The 15,388-nt window shown below is 42.3% G+C and overlaps 2 protein-coding genes across 3 annotated transcripts in view; both read right to left on the bottom strand.

Moving 5' to 3' along the window:
* arhgef4 (Rho guanine nucleotide exchange factor (GEF) 4) overlaps positions 1–9,204 on the bottom strand; it is a 106,807-nt gene extending 97,603 nt beyond the window's left edge. Inside the window, exons 1-3 of one of the 2 annotated variants that reach the window (XM_086305287.1) lie at positions 8,120–9,204; positions 7,303–7,358; positions 1,104–1,203 (exon numbers count right to left, since the gene is read on the bottom strand). In XM_086305287.1, coding sequence (XP_086161413.1) covers positions 1,104–1,203; positions 7,303–7,337 — 135 coding nt within the window. In that variant the 5' untranslated portion in view covers positions 7,338–7,358; positions 8,120–9,204. The remainder of the gene's footprint in view (positions 1–1,103; positions 1,204–7,302; positions 7,359–8,119) is intronic. The other variant, XM_086305286.1, reaches the window with a different exon arrangement.
* Positions 9,205–9,295: 91 nt separating this feature from the next.
* On the bottom strand, positions 9,296–15,307 carry chchd7 (coiled-coil-helix-coiled-coil-helix domain containing 7). The gene is made up of 4 exons (XM_086305290.1): positions 15,106–15,307; positions 14,058–14,117; positions 13,850–13,948; positions 9,296–10,000 (listed from the first exon to the last, which is right to left on the bottom strand). Exons 1-4 carry the CDS (start codon positions 15,106–15,108, stop codon positions 9,896–9,898), a joined length of 267 nt encoding a protein of 88 aa, XP_086161416.1. The 5' UTR covers positions 15,109–15,307; the 3' UTR covers positions 9,296–9,895.
* Positions 15,308–15,388: the final 81 nt, after the last annotated feature.

Genomic DNA, 15,388 nt, shown 5'->3' with positions numbered 1-15,388 from the left:
CAGTTACCACTCATCACCCAGTCTCAGTCTCAGTTTCCTTGTCCTGAATTGAATCGTGATGAAATGAAGTCCACACTTTGTCCTCTGCAGAAGACTCCTTCAGCTTCTTCTAATGGTTATATATCCTGCCTGGCTTTGGAATATCTGAGGACTCAGTGTGAGTATTAGTCTGTCATGACTGAAACATCTCTACATGAATGTCTGCAGGAGATTTTCTGATGGCACAAAGCTTTGGGGAGTGCTGTAACCACTGGGAGAAAACCTTGCTTATTGTCATTAATGAGCTGAACAAAACAGTACAGACACAAACATGTGCCATGGCTCCCCGGTGTCACCCATCGTAGCCAACCTTTACCTGGAAAGTACAGCACCAAGCCACTGGCACAGATAGGTGGATGTAGAGTAGTAGAAGCCTTCACTGTTCACATCAGCTCAGTGGATAGAAACAGAAAGTTCACCAGGGCAGACTCAAACAATAAAAGTTTGCTTTGCACAGTGAGGAGAAAGTCCTCAACATTGGAGTTTACTGGAAGCTATGCCTGCAGGTAAAGATTATTTTGGTAACTGACTAATCCACCAATTGTTCTTTGAATGTTTCAGTGACTCTTATCTCCGCCTCCTGTGGGCACACCTGTTCTAGGCTCCAGGACCTCACCTGCTCAAGACTGTGAAGACCAGCCTGTTGTCTGGTTAAAATAATGACCCAGGAGACATTTGAATTTGAAAGCAATCAATTGTATTTCTAACATTACTCAATATGTCCGTCAGACTAAAAATGAATTCTAATAATAATAACATAGAAGCTGTACATCTGCATCTAAAGGTCAAAGGTCACTCTTTGAAGAATGTAAATGTTTCCATTGTAGACAGACATGGCTTTTTTTACTCCTCTTTCTGTCTTCTCTGTGTCCACTGTGGACAACCATGCTTGAACAGAAGGGGTTCAGTCAACTCTCTGCAATGCTGAGATCGATTCCCAGGCCCCTCTTCTTATGTGCATATATGGGATCCCCGTCAAACACTAGCATATACTGTGCTGTTGTTCTGTGGTAAGAGAACGCAGTACTGTAAAGACATCTACGTGTTGCTACTAAAGTACACACCAGTTTCCTCTGCAGAAGACGGAAGACCTTCTTGCGACGAGCGTGGTCATTCCTGAGGCGTGTGGCAGCATGTAGCAAAGATGCTAACCACCCGGGAAGCCTGCAGAAGTGGCCATAATAGATATAAGTGTAGGTATAACTCTTTCCTGTACCTTATCCCTGCAGCTACCACCCTCTAACGTAAGTAGATAAGTACCAGACCATATACCACCCAGCTTTGCTCACTCCACAGTCCCAGCATATTCTTACAATATCCTCTGGGCTGCTTTGCAATAAAGACTTTGACCCTGTCTCTGTGTTCTGATTTAGAGCGCAGCTGATAAACCTAAAAACATGTTTCTATGCAGTTTAAACGCCTACTTCTGAACAGCCATCAAGTACTTATTTATCTGTGCATCAGCATTGGCAGGGTGGATGGAGTGTTACAGTTACAGTTTGGTAAATGCTGCTTTAAGTTACGTTGTTCCACATGGACACTAAGACTCACACTGTGGTGCAGGATATTCCTCACTTAATTTAACTATTACACTTATCTGCATTTATATAAAGCAGTATACTTGCACAGTGACTAATGGTAGTCTTAAGGTTTAACTAGAAATCCTACATTTAGAATAATGTCATCATTATTGATGCTGAGTTTAGAAACGCAACCAACTGTCACAACTTGCAGATCGTCTGGACTGTTTATGTGAGGACCCAAATCCACACCAGGAAAACAGGAAAAATAAACGAAAGACGTCCCGTTTATTAAGGCAGACACACCAAACGGGGAAAAATGCATAAATAAACTAAACAGAGGAACGGCTGAACTGGAAGAACTAAGGACATAAAGTAAAAGCCTGGAACACTAGAAAAACCTCGGAAACACCAGCGGGAAAAAGAAGAGACACGGAGGAACCATGGACACGATGACAAAGGTCACGGAAAACTCACACAGTGGCTGTGTCCCAATTCAGGGTCTGCACGCTTGAAGTACGCATTTCAAGTGCGGTTACGTCACCGCCACGCGACGACGGCTGTCCCAATTCGAAGTGTGCTTCAAATGCATACTCCAAATGCGCCGTCGAGTTCCCCAAATATCAAGCGTGGTCCGGTGCACGCTTCGTGGTCCCATATATCCCACAGTTCATAGTGCGGCGGTGGGTGTGGATAATTTTGCTGCAAAATACGGCAGAAGGGAGCGGCAGAAGAGTGAACTGTGAAAAGTAAGTACTGAATATGACGTCACTTATTTATGTGCGAATGTTTAATAACGAAGAAAATTAAAACATTACTGTTGGCCACATGTTGGCAGAGTTGTGCGACATTAGTGATGTTTGTACTTTCAGTGTTTACTTGGTTTTAAAGCCCCTACATATATATATATAGTCGACCTTAATCGTACAGAGAATCTGATGATTTCATGGATAATTAAAGTCAGTCATATATCCACAAACACAACAGGCTGAAAGTCAGTGATGCTGCTCGGTTTGCAGTCCTGAACATCGCGGCACAAGCAGGATCCACTGCACTGTTAATGTGAGCTGTGTTATATTGCTGCCTCTGCTCGGTGGTGTCGAGCCAAACGGACTTTAACGTGTGTTTGAACGAGCTGACGGTTCACTCGTTAAGCTGAAAGAAAGATGCTTTAATCACAGCAGTCACACATGTGTCCACTGCACCATCTGGAACTCTTCTTGTTTACACTCGTAATAACACAAACACTAAATCCTGCTTCTCTGGTGCTGTTGTGTAGCAGTGTGTACACCTGAGACTGTCACCTGTCTGTCTGTCCTGCACTCTCTCTCTGTTTCTTTCTCTCTGATTGTGGAATAAAAGTATGAACATGTGTTTATAAGTTACACTTGTGTTTGAATCCTGCAGCTTATCACACATTTGATTTCCATGTGTGACACCTGCAAGTGTCCAGAGTGAGGACAGACTGAGGGACCCACTGCTGCACATCATCTGTGAGGCTTTGCAGCCCTGATGATCCACCAGGACAAACTCAGCAGTGTGTGAGGAAGAGGAGGAGGAAGAGCCAGCAGCAGCTGACAGATGGAGAGAATAGACAGACTGTTCCCTGTTTGTGAAGGACTGCTAGGAAAGTTTAACATAACTGTCTGTACTGAATCAGTCTTATTAGGTAATGTTCAAATAATGTGATCATCCCAGTGTTTCCAGTGTGGGAGAAAGTACTCAGAGTACTCAGGGCCTTCAAGTTACACACCATGAAAGGCAGCAACAAGTTTAATGTTCAGAAACCTAAAGTCTGTATCAGCAGCAGGATGGAGCTAAAATAAATGTTGGTTTCAGTTCTATGAAGCTTTGAGTATTTTGGATCAGTAGCTGCTGTGTTTGTTGCATCATATTGCTGTAACTATTTATATGCTTTATATATTCTGAGCTAAGTTGATCTATAGTGTTACATCATATTCTATAAGGATGTTATGTGTTTGTAGACTTTCTGCCCAGTTTGACCCATTTAGCAGACGTCAGCCTGTTTAAGGCTCTGATATCTATTCTGTATGACTTACAGCAGTTATGACATGGTCTGATTTTCTCACCCAATAAAGGAATATTTCATATATCAGTCTACTCTTCATTCTATCAGACACAGTTACCACAGCTCCTACATTTGCTTTTTACACATATATGTAAGCATTGAGCCACATTTAGTACCAACATATTAAATGAACAATATTTGTCTCTTATATATGATACACCTATATATGCACTGTCAAAGATACTCGTCCTTGACTGAAGATTTAAGGTGATAGGAAATATAAATAACTGCAACTTGAATCTTTGACCCAGAATTCAAGCTCACTGCTGTAATATATATATATATATATCATAATAATCTGACAATAATATAATATTGGCCATATTATATTTACATCACCACAGTGAGATGACTTTAGTCTCATGAACAACATGAGCTAATTGTTATTTACTAACTAATCTTAAATGAGTGTTCAGCACAGAAATGAAGCCCAACAATCATGTTTACAGTCCCGTGGTCTCAGCCTCAGATACTCAACTAATCACAGTGATGTCATGACAAAAATGAAAGACAAACAAAACATTTTCTCCTTCATTTCTGTCACACAAAGCTGTATGTAACGTTTCTCGCGGTTAGTATCATGGTTGCTAGGCAACCTGAACAGCGCGACGGAGGCCAGACCGTCCCATTTCACACGCCTCTCACTTCCGCACTTCTCGTACTTATAGTACGAACCGTGCGTACTGCGCGTACTTCAAGCGTGCAGACCCTGAATTGGGACACAGCCAGTATATACAGACAGGAGGTGATGAGGGAAGTGGACACAGCTGAGACAAATTAGGGGCGATGAGGCAGAGGGGAACAAAACAGAACACACTGAACACGGGACGCAAGACTGTCAAAGTAAAACAGGAAGCACAGAGACGCGGGCCTAAGACTCACACACCTGACATAACATTAGGGATAAAACAGGGAGGCAACGAGACGACAAGAAACACCAGGAGAGCAACACGGGAGGGAGAGAGAGGGAATCCAAACATGGAGACGAGACAGACGGAGGGGCGAGCGACACACACGGGCGACACGGAGTCAGGCAAACACACAAGACGAAGCTCAGGGAAACGCACAACACTAAACAGAGTTTACACAGGAACCAAATCATCCCCGTACACAGAGAATAACACAGCTCAGGACTTCACAATAAGCAGTGCTCTTCAATACTAAACAAATGATTTCTTAAAAAGAAACACACTTATTATTATTATAGGAAGCAGTTTGTTACAATATTACTAGTTATTTCTTAACATTACATGCACTGTCCCTTCATTTGTAACTCACAATGTAAACCTCAGAATATCGTCCCACACTGACACAGGCTCCTACTGACACTCAGCTGATGTTCAATAACACAAAGCCATGAGCAAGTAGAATCTACAGTAGAGTCTACAGTAGAGTTTATAGTAGAGTCTACAGTAGAATCTACAGTAGAGTCTACAGTAGAGTTTATAGTAGAGTCTACAGTAGAATCTACAGTAGAGTCTACAGTAGAGTCTACAGTAGAATCTACAGTAGAATCTACAGTAGAGTCTACAGTAGAGTTTATAGTAGAGTCTACAGTAGAATCTACAGTAGAGTTTATAGTAGAGTCTACAGTAGAATCTACAGTAGAGTCTACAGTAGAGTCTACAGTAGAATCTACAGTAGAGTCTACAGTAGAGTCTACAGTAGTTTATAGTAGAATCTACAGTAGAGTCTACAGTAGAGTCTACAGTAGTTTATAGTAGAATCTACAGTAGAATCTACAGTAGAGTCTACAGTAGAGTTTATAGTAGAGTCTACAGTAGAGTCTACAGTAGAGTCTACAGTAGAGTTTATAGTAGAGTCTACAGTAGAATCTACAGTAGAGTCTACAGTAGAGTTTACAGTAGAGTCTACAGTAGAATCTACAGTAGAATCTACAGTAGAGTCTACAGTAAAGTCTACAGTAGACTCTACAGTAGAGTTTATAGTAGAGTCTACAGTAGAGTCTACAGTAGAATCTACAGTAGAGTCTACAGTAGAGTTTACAGTAGAGTCTACAGTAGAATCTACAGTAGAGTCTACAGTAGAGTCTACAGTAGAATCTACAGTAGAGTCTACAGTAGAGTCTACAGTAGAGTCTACAGTAGTTTATAGTAGAATCTACAGTAGAGTCTACAGTAGAGTCTACAGTAGTTTATAGTAGAATCTACAGTAGAATCTACAGTAGAGTCTACAGTAGAGTTTATAGTAGAGTCTACAGTAGAGTCTACAGTAGAATCTACAGTAGAGTCTACAGTAGAGTTTATAGTAGAGTCTACAGTAGAATCTACAGTAGAATCTACAGTAGAGTCTACAGTAAAGTCTACAGTAGAGTTTACAGTAGAGTCTACAGTAGAATCTACAGTAGAGTCTACAGTAGAGTCTACAGTAGAATCTACAGTAGAGTCTACAGTAGAGTCTACAGTAGTTTATAGTAGAATCTACAGTAGAGTCTACAGTAGAGTCTACAGTAGAGTCTACAGTAGAGTCTACAGTAGTTTATAGTAGAATCTACAGTAGAATCTACAGTAGAGTCTACAGTAGAGTTTATAGTAGAGTCTACAGTAGAGTCTACAGTAGAGTCTACAGTAGAATCTACAGTAGAGTCTACAGTAGAGTTTACAGTAGAGTCTACAGTAGAATCTACAGTAGAGTCTACAGTAGAGTCTACAGTAGAATCTACAGTAGAGTCTACAGTAGAGTCTACAGTAGTTTATAGTAGAATCTACAGTAGAGTCTACAGTAGAGTCTACAGTAGAGTCTACAGTAGTTTATAGTAGAATCTACAGTAGAATCTACAGTAGAGTCTACAGTAGAGTTTATAGTAGAGTCTACAGTAGAGTCTACAGTAGAATCTACAGTAGAGTCTACAGTAGAGTTTATAGTAGAGTCTACAGTAGAATCTACAGTAGAATCTACAGTAGAGTCTACAGTAAAGTCTACAGTAGACTCTACAGTAGAGTCTATAGTAGAGTCTACAGTAGAGTCTACAGTAGAATCTACAGTAGAGTCTACAGTAGAGTTTATAGTAGAGTCTACAGTAGAATCTACAGTAGAGTCTACTGTAGACTCTACAGTAGAGTCTACAGTAGAGTCTACAGTAGAGTCTACAGTAGAGTCTACAGTAGAATTACAGTGGAAACAGGTTTTTGTTCAGTTCTTCGTTTCATCTGATTCCACATGAATTATTAAGGTTCGTTTAGATCATGCTCTGAAACAACTGTCCAAAGAAGAACCAGGAAGTGTTTCATAACAGGGACCGAATGGCAGGAATGAAGCGATATACATAATGAACTCTGCAGTGAACAAGAGCAACAGTGACTAAAGGAGAATCAGCACAGGTGAAGGGAAGTGGGCGGGCCCCGAGGTAAACTTTCCTCTACATCCAGGCGAAAGCCAGAGTGAAGTACACTGCTGACTGACACGTGCCCTCGTACCAAATACCACAGCTCTGCTAGAGGACTCATTAAAGGGTCACTTTAGAAGAACTGGAGCTGACAGCAGGCGCACATTAATGATTTAGCCGAAAAATGACTAAAACAATCAGGCTTTATGTATGTTTTCACCCCCGTGGGGATATTCTGTCATTCTGTCACAGCTTTTGGACGACTCGACGCTGGATTCTAAACTGAAAGCTGGGAAACTTGAACTTACCCGAGTGAATGGCAGAGATCAATATACACATTCATGATGATGGACAACAGCAAAGTCTGTGGACGAGAACGCCAACAGCATATTAGGGTTATTATAGTTAAACTAAAACTAGGTGTGAAAAGCACTCTGCTGAATGTGAATACAAACAGCACCTATAACTAATACGAACCCCAACAACAGTATAAAGCTAGCTGGACCGGTACATTTGGTAAGTGGGGCTTTTCTACATGATCAATGCACTGATGCACGCACACATAAAGAATATCAGCTGTTATCTGTTCTAACACTGTTATTTCATTACTATGGATTTTTTTAAATCCACGGAACTGCAATAAAATGTTTCAGTAACTCTGGATAATTGAAACATTTTAACGCCTTGTGTTTTTATTGCTATTTTGTAACAAAGGATATTTTTATACCATAAAACATTTTGTATTTACATTTCAATTCTAGGAGGAGGGACATGAGCTCATCATGTCTCACGTTCCTGACCACACAGCTACTATTACAACTTATTATTTTAAACAGTTCTTTGCTCTGTGTCAAAGTCGAAATGCGCTCATAGTAAAGCAGAACCTTTTGGATGCGGTTTCCGTTGAACAGAACCAAGTTAATGTGGATTATAGATGAAACTTTCAGTCCACATCGCCTTTGTTCAACGAGTCCGAGCTAGCAGCAGGTAGCTAGCTAAGCTGTCATCCATTAGCCTCGCTCAGCCTGCTAACTAGTTTGACTGCAGGTGATGAATGTGACATTTTACTGCTAATGTTTGTTAAACTGCTAACAGTTCGCTTGGTGAGGACTCGCGCGCTCCTACCTGTCACCTCTGAAGAACACCCTCTCCTGAACAGTGCGCGTGCACTCTCCGGACTTTTGGGGGCGCGGTTTAACCCTGAGTGACGATGACGGTGGCAGCACTGAGCAGGCTGACCGACTGATGACATGGTTACGGTTCAGTAGAAAACCATCACCCAGCGGTTCCTGTCAGCTCCTCCACCTACGACCTGCACACTGTAGTCATCATCACACCTGTGTGTATGTATGTGTGTATACACACACATACATACATACATATATTTAAAAGGGACAGTGCAGTTTCACATAGTCCAAGTACAAACATGAAAGTAACGCACGTACGTTTATAGCTATTGCTAATTGTCAATAACTGTGCCTTGTTGGGCTTACAATCAAAATAGATACATTTTACAATAAAACCAAATTACATCATAAATGCAATTACATTAATTAATAGACAATTAAAATTAAATTAAAATCCTTAGTTGACTACATTTCCCTTTAACCACACTTTAAGCTTCAATGTAAAGGATCTGATGTCTGTAATCAATTCGATTTTGGTTGGAAGTGTTCCACAGATGGCAAGCTGACTGACCGAATGCAGATCTGCGATATGACATCTTGCAGTTGCCGTTCACCTTACTCCTGGTAATACGATTACTATCTGGTCTCTGGATGTTTCTATTGAGACACTCTGGGGCCATCCTATTTATACATTTAAGAAAACACAAATGATTAAAACTCTTAAAACTAAGTAGTAGCAATATTTCTTTAAAATGTGACAATGATGCCACTGAACAGATTTTTTATCCATTATTTTTAAAGATATAAGGACACCACAGGCTGACTGGTGCTGCTTGGGTCCAAACTGTCATACAATATGAAAAATGAGAGAATATCATAGAACGCATAAACATCTGAGCTGCTGAAGTGGGTATAAAGTGCCAAATTAACTTAAAACAACTCAGATCAGCCTTGACCGTCTTAGCAATCTTTTTTACATGCTTGTCAAATTTAAGATCTGAATCTAAAATTATTCTAAAAACGTAGATCTCATATATAGATAGATCTATATATGATATATCTATATATGAGATAGATCTATCTATCAAAAAATCCGGTCTGTTTCTTCCAGTCTTCCCACAATGCTCTTCTTCTTCTCCATCAAACTTTTCAACAGCCAGAAATCAAACATTAGTAATGGAGGCATGTTTATTAAGAGACAGAAACACTCGTTACAGGTTCACAGGCTGCACACTCGACCATGGTCATAGAAAACATTCAGCATCTAGTTCCTCACAGGCTGTTTTAGACTAGCAGCAATGCTAAGCTGGCTTTGGGCTTATCCAGGTGACTTCAGGGCTAATGGTGGGTTTGTTGTTCTATGAAGGCGGTTCACTTCATCGAGGTAACCTATGCTGTGAAACTCCTGCAGGTCAGAGACCAGCAGGTATCACTGAAAACAGTGACACCACACCTGGTCCCCCTGTGTGCAGACAGTCCACAGTGTCGTGAGTAATAAAATAAGAGATATGGATTTTTATAAGCAATAACATATGATCCAAAGACACCTGTGCCCACCTTAGGTTGAAATTGTGTTTTTCTATTGAATCTTTACTGTCAAATCCTTAAACAGCACCAAGTCTGCAGCTAAAAGCAGAAAAAGTAAAACTGTTCCAAGTTTCTGATGAGCTGGATTTGAGTAGGCGAGTCTTTGGAGCACAGAACTGTAGTGTTGACTCCACCACAGGCTGAAGGCCAGCTGCTCTTCCCAGTGTGCATGTGACTGGGCTCGCTCTTAGTATGGTTTGCCTCCCAGTGAAGTAAGCATCTCCAGCCTCTCTGCAGCAGTGGGCATGTCAGGTTTCACACCATCTCTTCTCCTCTGCACCATGATGTTGTGCTGCAAGACAAAACAGACCAGCCAAAGAAAGCACATCAGATAATTATCAGAACAGCACCTGCTAATAATGACGGCTGAATAAATAGCACGACACCTTCTAACCAAGTCAGTGTGACTGCTCAAGTCTCGCTTGTAAAGGTCACAGTGGGTCTGAGGAAATAACCTCGATGACATCACAGTGACATCATGGAGGGCTTTGAGTGCCAAACTGAAACGATTACATCATCAATTCAGCTGGTTTCAGAATTATTAACTGATGCATTTAATCAATTCATTACGTGTGTAAGACAGGTCCATCCTATCGCCAGGTATGATGAACAGGTATCCCACAATGCATTTCAAATCACAAGTGGCAGTGCTGCTCTAAACTGTAAGCAATAGGGTGGCTTTAAAAAAGAAATCACTTCCTGATTCAAACTGATTTCAGTTTGATTAAAGCTGGATCAGTACATCGCTTTTTAAAGACGGCAGAAACTCAGCCTAAAGCTCACAAAACTATTTCAACAACCAGCAAACGGCTAAAACTGCAAATGACAGCAGGTACACGGCTTCAACACAAACATAAGTGAACCGCCTCAGGCTGGGCCTCAGCGTCAGCTCGTACTCACAACGCTCCTCAAACCCAACGCTGAAAATGACAGACTGAAACAAGTACAGCACACGTACAACCATCAGAGCTCCACCTGTGACAGGCGGAGGGGGTGTTGTGTCCCACTTTATAAGGTGCGGTGCAGCACAGCTCCAAACACTTCAGCAAATATCCTCCAGCTTTAGAAACTGACCACAGGTTTACATTTAGATCGGCGCTCACAGCCCTCTGTACCACAAGAGCACACAGTTACCATACCTGTGTGAAACACTTGTGCTGTGGAGTCTGACGTGTGACAGGCGGCTGAAGTTAATTACATTATAGTAATAATAATGATAATAATGTGTTAGTCCCTGTAGGGAAATGACTCCTCTGCATTTAACCCATTCACCCAGTGAAGCAGTGGGCAGCCACTAGTGCAGCACCCGGGGAGCAGCGTGTGCAGACGGTACCTTGCTCAGGGGCACCTCAGGGTAGCCGTTCAGTGGATTCGAACCCCCGACCTTCTGATCAAGGGGCAACCACTTACCTAGTGAGCTAGCCCTGCTTGTTGATGTGAGCCAATACTAAGAGAACCCCCGTTTGGTGGCCTTTTCTTTACACACACACACACACACACACACACACACACACACACACACACACACACACACACACACACACACACACACACACACACACACACACACACACACACACACACACACTAGGGCTGCCACGATTTGTCGACTAGTCACGATTACGTCGACTATCAAAATCGTCGACGACTGATTTAATAGTCGACGCGTCGTTTGAAACTTTGTAAGATCACAAAAGACGCAGGAATAAGTAGCAGGATTTAAGAGTGTAATAACGAACTGAAACAGAAGATGGCAGCACTGCATGTACAAGGATGCCAGCTGCCGTTAAACCCCGAAGAAGAAGAAGAAGAAGCAGCTGTGTCCCAGAATTCATAGCGCGGCCCAGCGCAGTTTCCAACAATGGCGGCAGCTAGTTAGTTTTAATGTTACTCTTATTATTCTTTCTGGGTCACAAAATAAACGTTTAACATATTTTCAGGAGAGAATGTAGCTGTGTAAACCTCAAATATCTGCTCAGTTTATCAGGACACCACATATTTTCAAAAGCGCTCCGACGTTTTCGGAGACATCTGTTACCCACTAGCTCGATAGCTAGCCGGGGGCTAGGCTCACTAGAGCCGTGAGAACACCGGACTCCCCACAAATCGTTTTCAAACCCACCGCCGTCTTTCGCTACTCAGGTTAAATATATATGAGTCACGTGGATAACTTAAAATGTTGTTGTTTGGCTTTTTTTTTTTTTAGTATTTTATTTGTTCCTGAGTAAATCGGTTTGTCTGAGATTAAAGTTATAGTTTTTACACAGCTGAATAAACTTCAAGCAGACAGCTGATTATCAGAAGTGTGAGATGCTGGAGAATTTACTCCGGTGTCCTGTTATAGTTTAGATAGCAAGGAGTTTATTAAACTTCACCGTAACAATCTGCAGATTTCATAAAAATTTAACAAACTATCATCTTGTCTTTATTTTTAGTTAGCACAGACCTTAAACACATAAAGCTGTAAGCTAATGATAGTTATATAAGAGCAGATGCTGCTGGTGCAATAAGCTGTAGTTTTACGTCTAATGGATGATGATCTGATTAGTCGACTAATCGCAAAAATAATCGGTGACTAGTCGACTATCAAAATAATCGTTTGTGGCAGCCCTAACACACACACACACACACACACACACACACACACACGGTGATGTGTGACCCAGATGTAAACAGATTGGTCATGTGACCACTGCCGTGTGACACAGTAATGATAAACACTTCCACAGTTACAACAGCACGGCTTTGCTGTGACAGTATTCTGAAGAGTTCACTATCGCGAGCAGGCAGGTTGATCCTTTACTCACACGTGGAGCTGAAACAACAGCAGGCTACTTTCAGTGCTTACATTTGACTGATGCCATTTCGCTCTGGCTCCATGGTGTACTGGTTTACAGGTTAGCCTACTGAAAGATTCCCAGTTGATCCCAGACACACAAATCCCTCTATGGTCATGTCCATAAGAGCAACTGAGAAATGTGCTGATGTGACGCGAGATACGACTGCACCACAACAGCGGTCACTGATCATAGCGCTTATGAAAAGACTAAGATGCCCTGCATACTGTTCGCTGCACTCAGTGATCAAACAGCCATTTAGATCCTTACAAACAGAATTGTGGCGATATAATTATGAGGGTATATTGACCCTAAAAGTGCAGGATGTCCATTTTATTTGTAGATATGAGCACTTCATGAAGGAGCGTGTTAACCCACGTTTCCATCAGCACCCACTCAGATCAACTCGCCGAGGCTCGCCACGACTCCACTGACTGCTTTTTCATTACAACCGAGTACCACCTGACCTGTGTCGTTATTGTCATGGCGACACAACAGCACCCCGTGATATAATTAGTATGTAATATGCTACAACAAAGGCGGACATTGAGCCAATGATACACCCGCTGCTCGGCCTGTAGCTTTGCGTCAGACTCGGGGACCATGGCGATGTTAGTTGCCAGGTTTAAAAAATGTCAGTTTTGGGTTTGTGAAGGAGACGCTGTGATGACTCATCGAGTGACGTCTCTGCCCAGCCAATCGGAGGCCTGCCGTCTGCTGGTGTCACATTTTGGGCTCACCTTGGATTGCTTGGAACCCCGGCCGAGTAGGTACTGAAAAAAGGACCTGGTAGCAGGTACTCTGACCTAATGAAACTGTACCGAACTGTGGCCTGGTCTCTGTGCCGGGGGTCCGAGTCTGTCTGAGGGACTCCCTTTCTCCGTTTGTTCCAGGACAAAGCTCTGTTCTCTACTCTTTCATGTCTTTACTGAACTTGGTGATGTTTCCGTCGTGTTTACAGTGTAAAGTAGCTTTCCTCACTCACTGCAGCCTGCATGCTTCTGCTCAGTGCTGCTGAGTCACGTGACCAGAGGACGGCTAATCACAGCCTGCAGGAGAGGTGGTGTTTGCACAGACACGCCAGCTTTCTGAAGGGCGGGAGCCGAACTTAGGACAGAAACAAACTAAAGCATCGAGTCCATCCTGTTAGTGTCGATCAGATACCAAAACCACTGATACTGCTGGCTAACATGTGTTGCTCATTACTTGTGGTGCCTTGAGCATCCACCACTGCAGCATCAAGGATGAAGATCTTTCAAGATCTTTGCCAACAACAAATCGAAACATGAAAACATTACACTCACCCAGTATTTCCTACAGTTCTTATATCTCTGGAAGTAGGTGGAGCACATGCTTTTATCATAGTTGTAGGCATTCAGACACTTCTGGGAGTCATCGCTCTCCTGAGAAAAGGCGTATTTCAAAGCACAGGATTAGAAAGCCGCAACACTCATGTGCCAGCAGCAGGCACACAGCCGACACAGCGCAGCACGTGACAGACGGCGAGCTTACTTCGATGCAGGGGTTAATGTCCTGGTTCCGAACTTTCCGTGCATTTTGATCCATCTGAATCTGGATGGATGGAAAGAAACAGGCTAGTTTTTCTCAGAAGCATTTACCTCTTCTCTTTGTGACTCCAGGCAGCATTTTAACATGAACCCATAGACTAGACAGAAAATACGGACATGGTCAATGTCATGTCCCCCACTGGTTAATTATGTGACTGTTTTCAGTGTCATCGTTGTAGCTTTTTTTAACTACATGTCACAATTTCCTATCTATACAACCAGAAGTGAGCCGCTGGCTTCCCTGTTTGGATCCATCATCTGTGTCCACTAGAATTAGTTAACTGAACTGAAATAATGATAACACAGTGACTGCACAGGAAGGCAGACGCCTACATAACTGCCTCCTTTTGCCCTACTCAAAGGCCGTTTTTTCCTTTTTCAGCGGCAGACATTGTGATGTATGATGGACGTTTGTCTTGCAGTGAACCAGGCATTTCAGAGGTACTATATCAACACTGGACTGTTATTGTGGGCAACATTTAAAGATCAATACACATTAGCTCACTTTCAATTGTTACATGGACATGACACGTGGTTGTGGTTATTTGTGCACCAAGAAATCATTCCAGTGCATTTTACTGTAATACACACCCCAAAATGTTTATACTGTGAAGCTCGAGTTTGATGAAACGCATCATTATTTATGCCACAGGTCGATTTACAACTTGAGGATATCAAAGATTAAGTTGTGATCAGTTTGGAGACTTTTATATCATGTTTACAGTTTTTCTTAGGATTAAACAAATGAGTGAAATAAAAAAATGTTTGTAGTTTGAAATACATGCCGAATTAAAAGGCAGTTCTTTCACACACTGAGATCGGAAGCGTTAAAAAGAGCACTTGTTATTTAATTAGCAGATTTCCTAACGACGGTGGGTGCAGCTGAGCGTCCTCCCCCAGCACGTTTCTATATCGTATCAAGCGAAAGCTTCTTTAATGTCTCCAAACGGTGCAGAAACTTTGCAGCAGCTGAATGTGAGTGGAATACTCACCATTGCCTGAATGTTACAACGTGCCTTGTAGAACCCGGCGTTAGCCTAGCGAGCTGTGCAAGCAGCTAACATCCACTGCAGTGAAGACGAGCCAGCTTTAGCAAACACACAACCAGGCTAGACTCCGAGCAACACCGAGCTAACTGATAACGCAACCTTCTGTCACCTTACCGCCGCCTCTGGTTACTGCACCGGCGCACCGCGACGTCACCGAGGACTGACGTCAATATGAGCCAATAGACGCTGTAAAAACCTGCAACGTAGAAAGATAATCCAGCGAGCC

Source organism: Aulonocara sp. 'chitande type north' Nkhata Bay, linkage group LG9 (assembly GCF_057382095.1).
Source record: "Aulonocara sp. 'chitande type north' Nkhata Bay isolate Kocher_YH1m ecotype deep benthic linkage group LG9, A_spYH_male_GT1.1, whole genome shotgun sequence".
Lineage (NCBI taxonomy): Eukaryota > Metazoa > Chordata > Actinopteri > Cichliformes > Cichlidae > Aulonocara > Aulonocara sp. 'chitande type north' Nkhata Bay.
Note: the sequence above shows the minus strand (reverse complement) of the source record. Positions and strands in the feature narration are given on the sequence as shown.

Bases quoted from the DNA above. Each gene is read 5' to 3' on its own strand.
- chchd7 (XM_086305290.1), bottom strand. The intron at 13,949-14,057 runs GTAAGCTCGCCG...GCCTTTTCTCAG, and splicing joins ACATTAACCCCTGCATCGAA to GAGAGCGATGACTCCCAGAA. The intron at 10,001-13,849 runs GTGAGTGTAATG...TTTGTCTTGCAG, and splicing joins AGAACTGTAGGAAATACTGG to CACAACATCATGGTGCAGAG.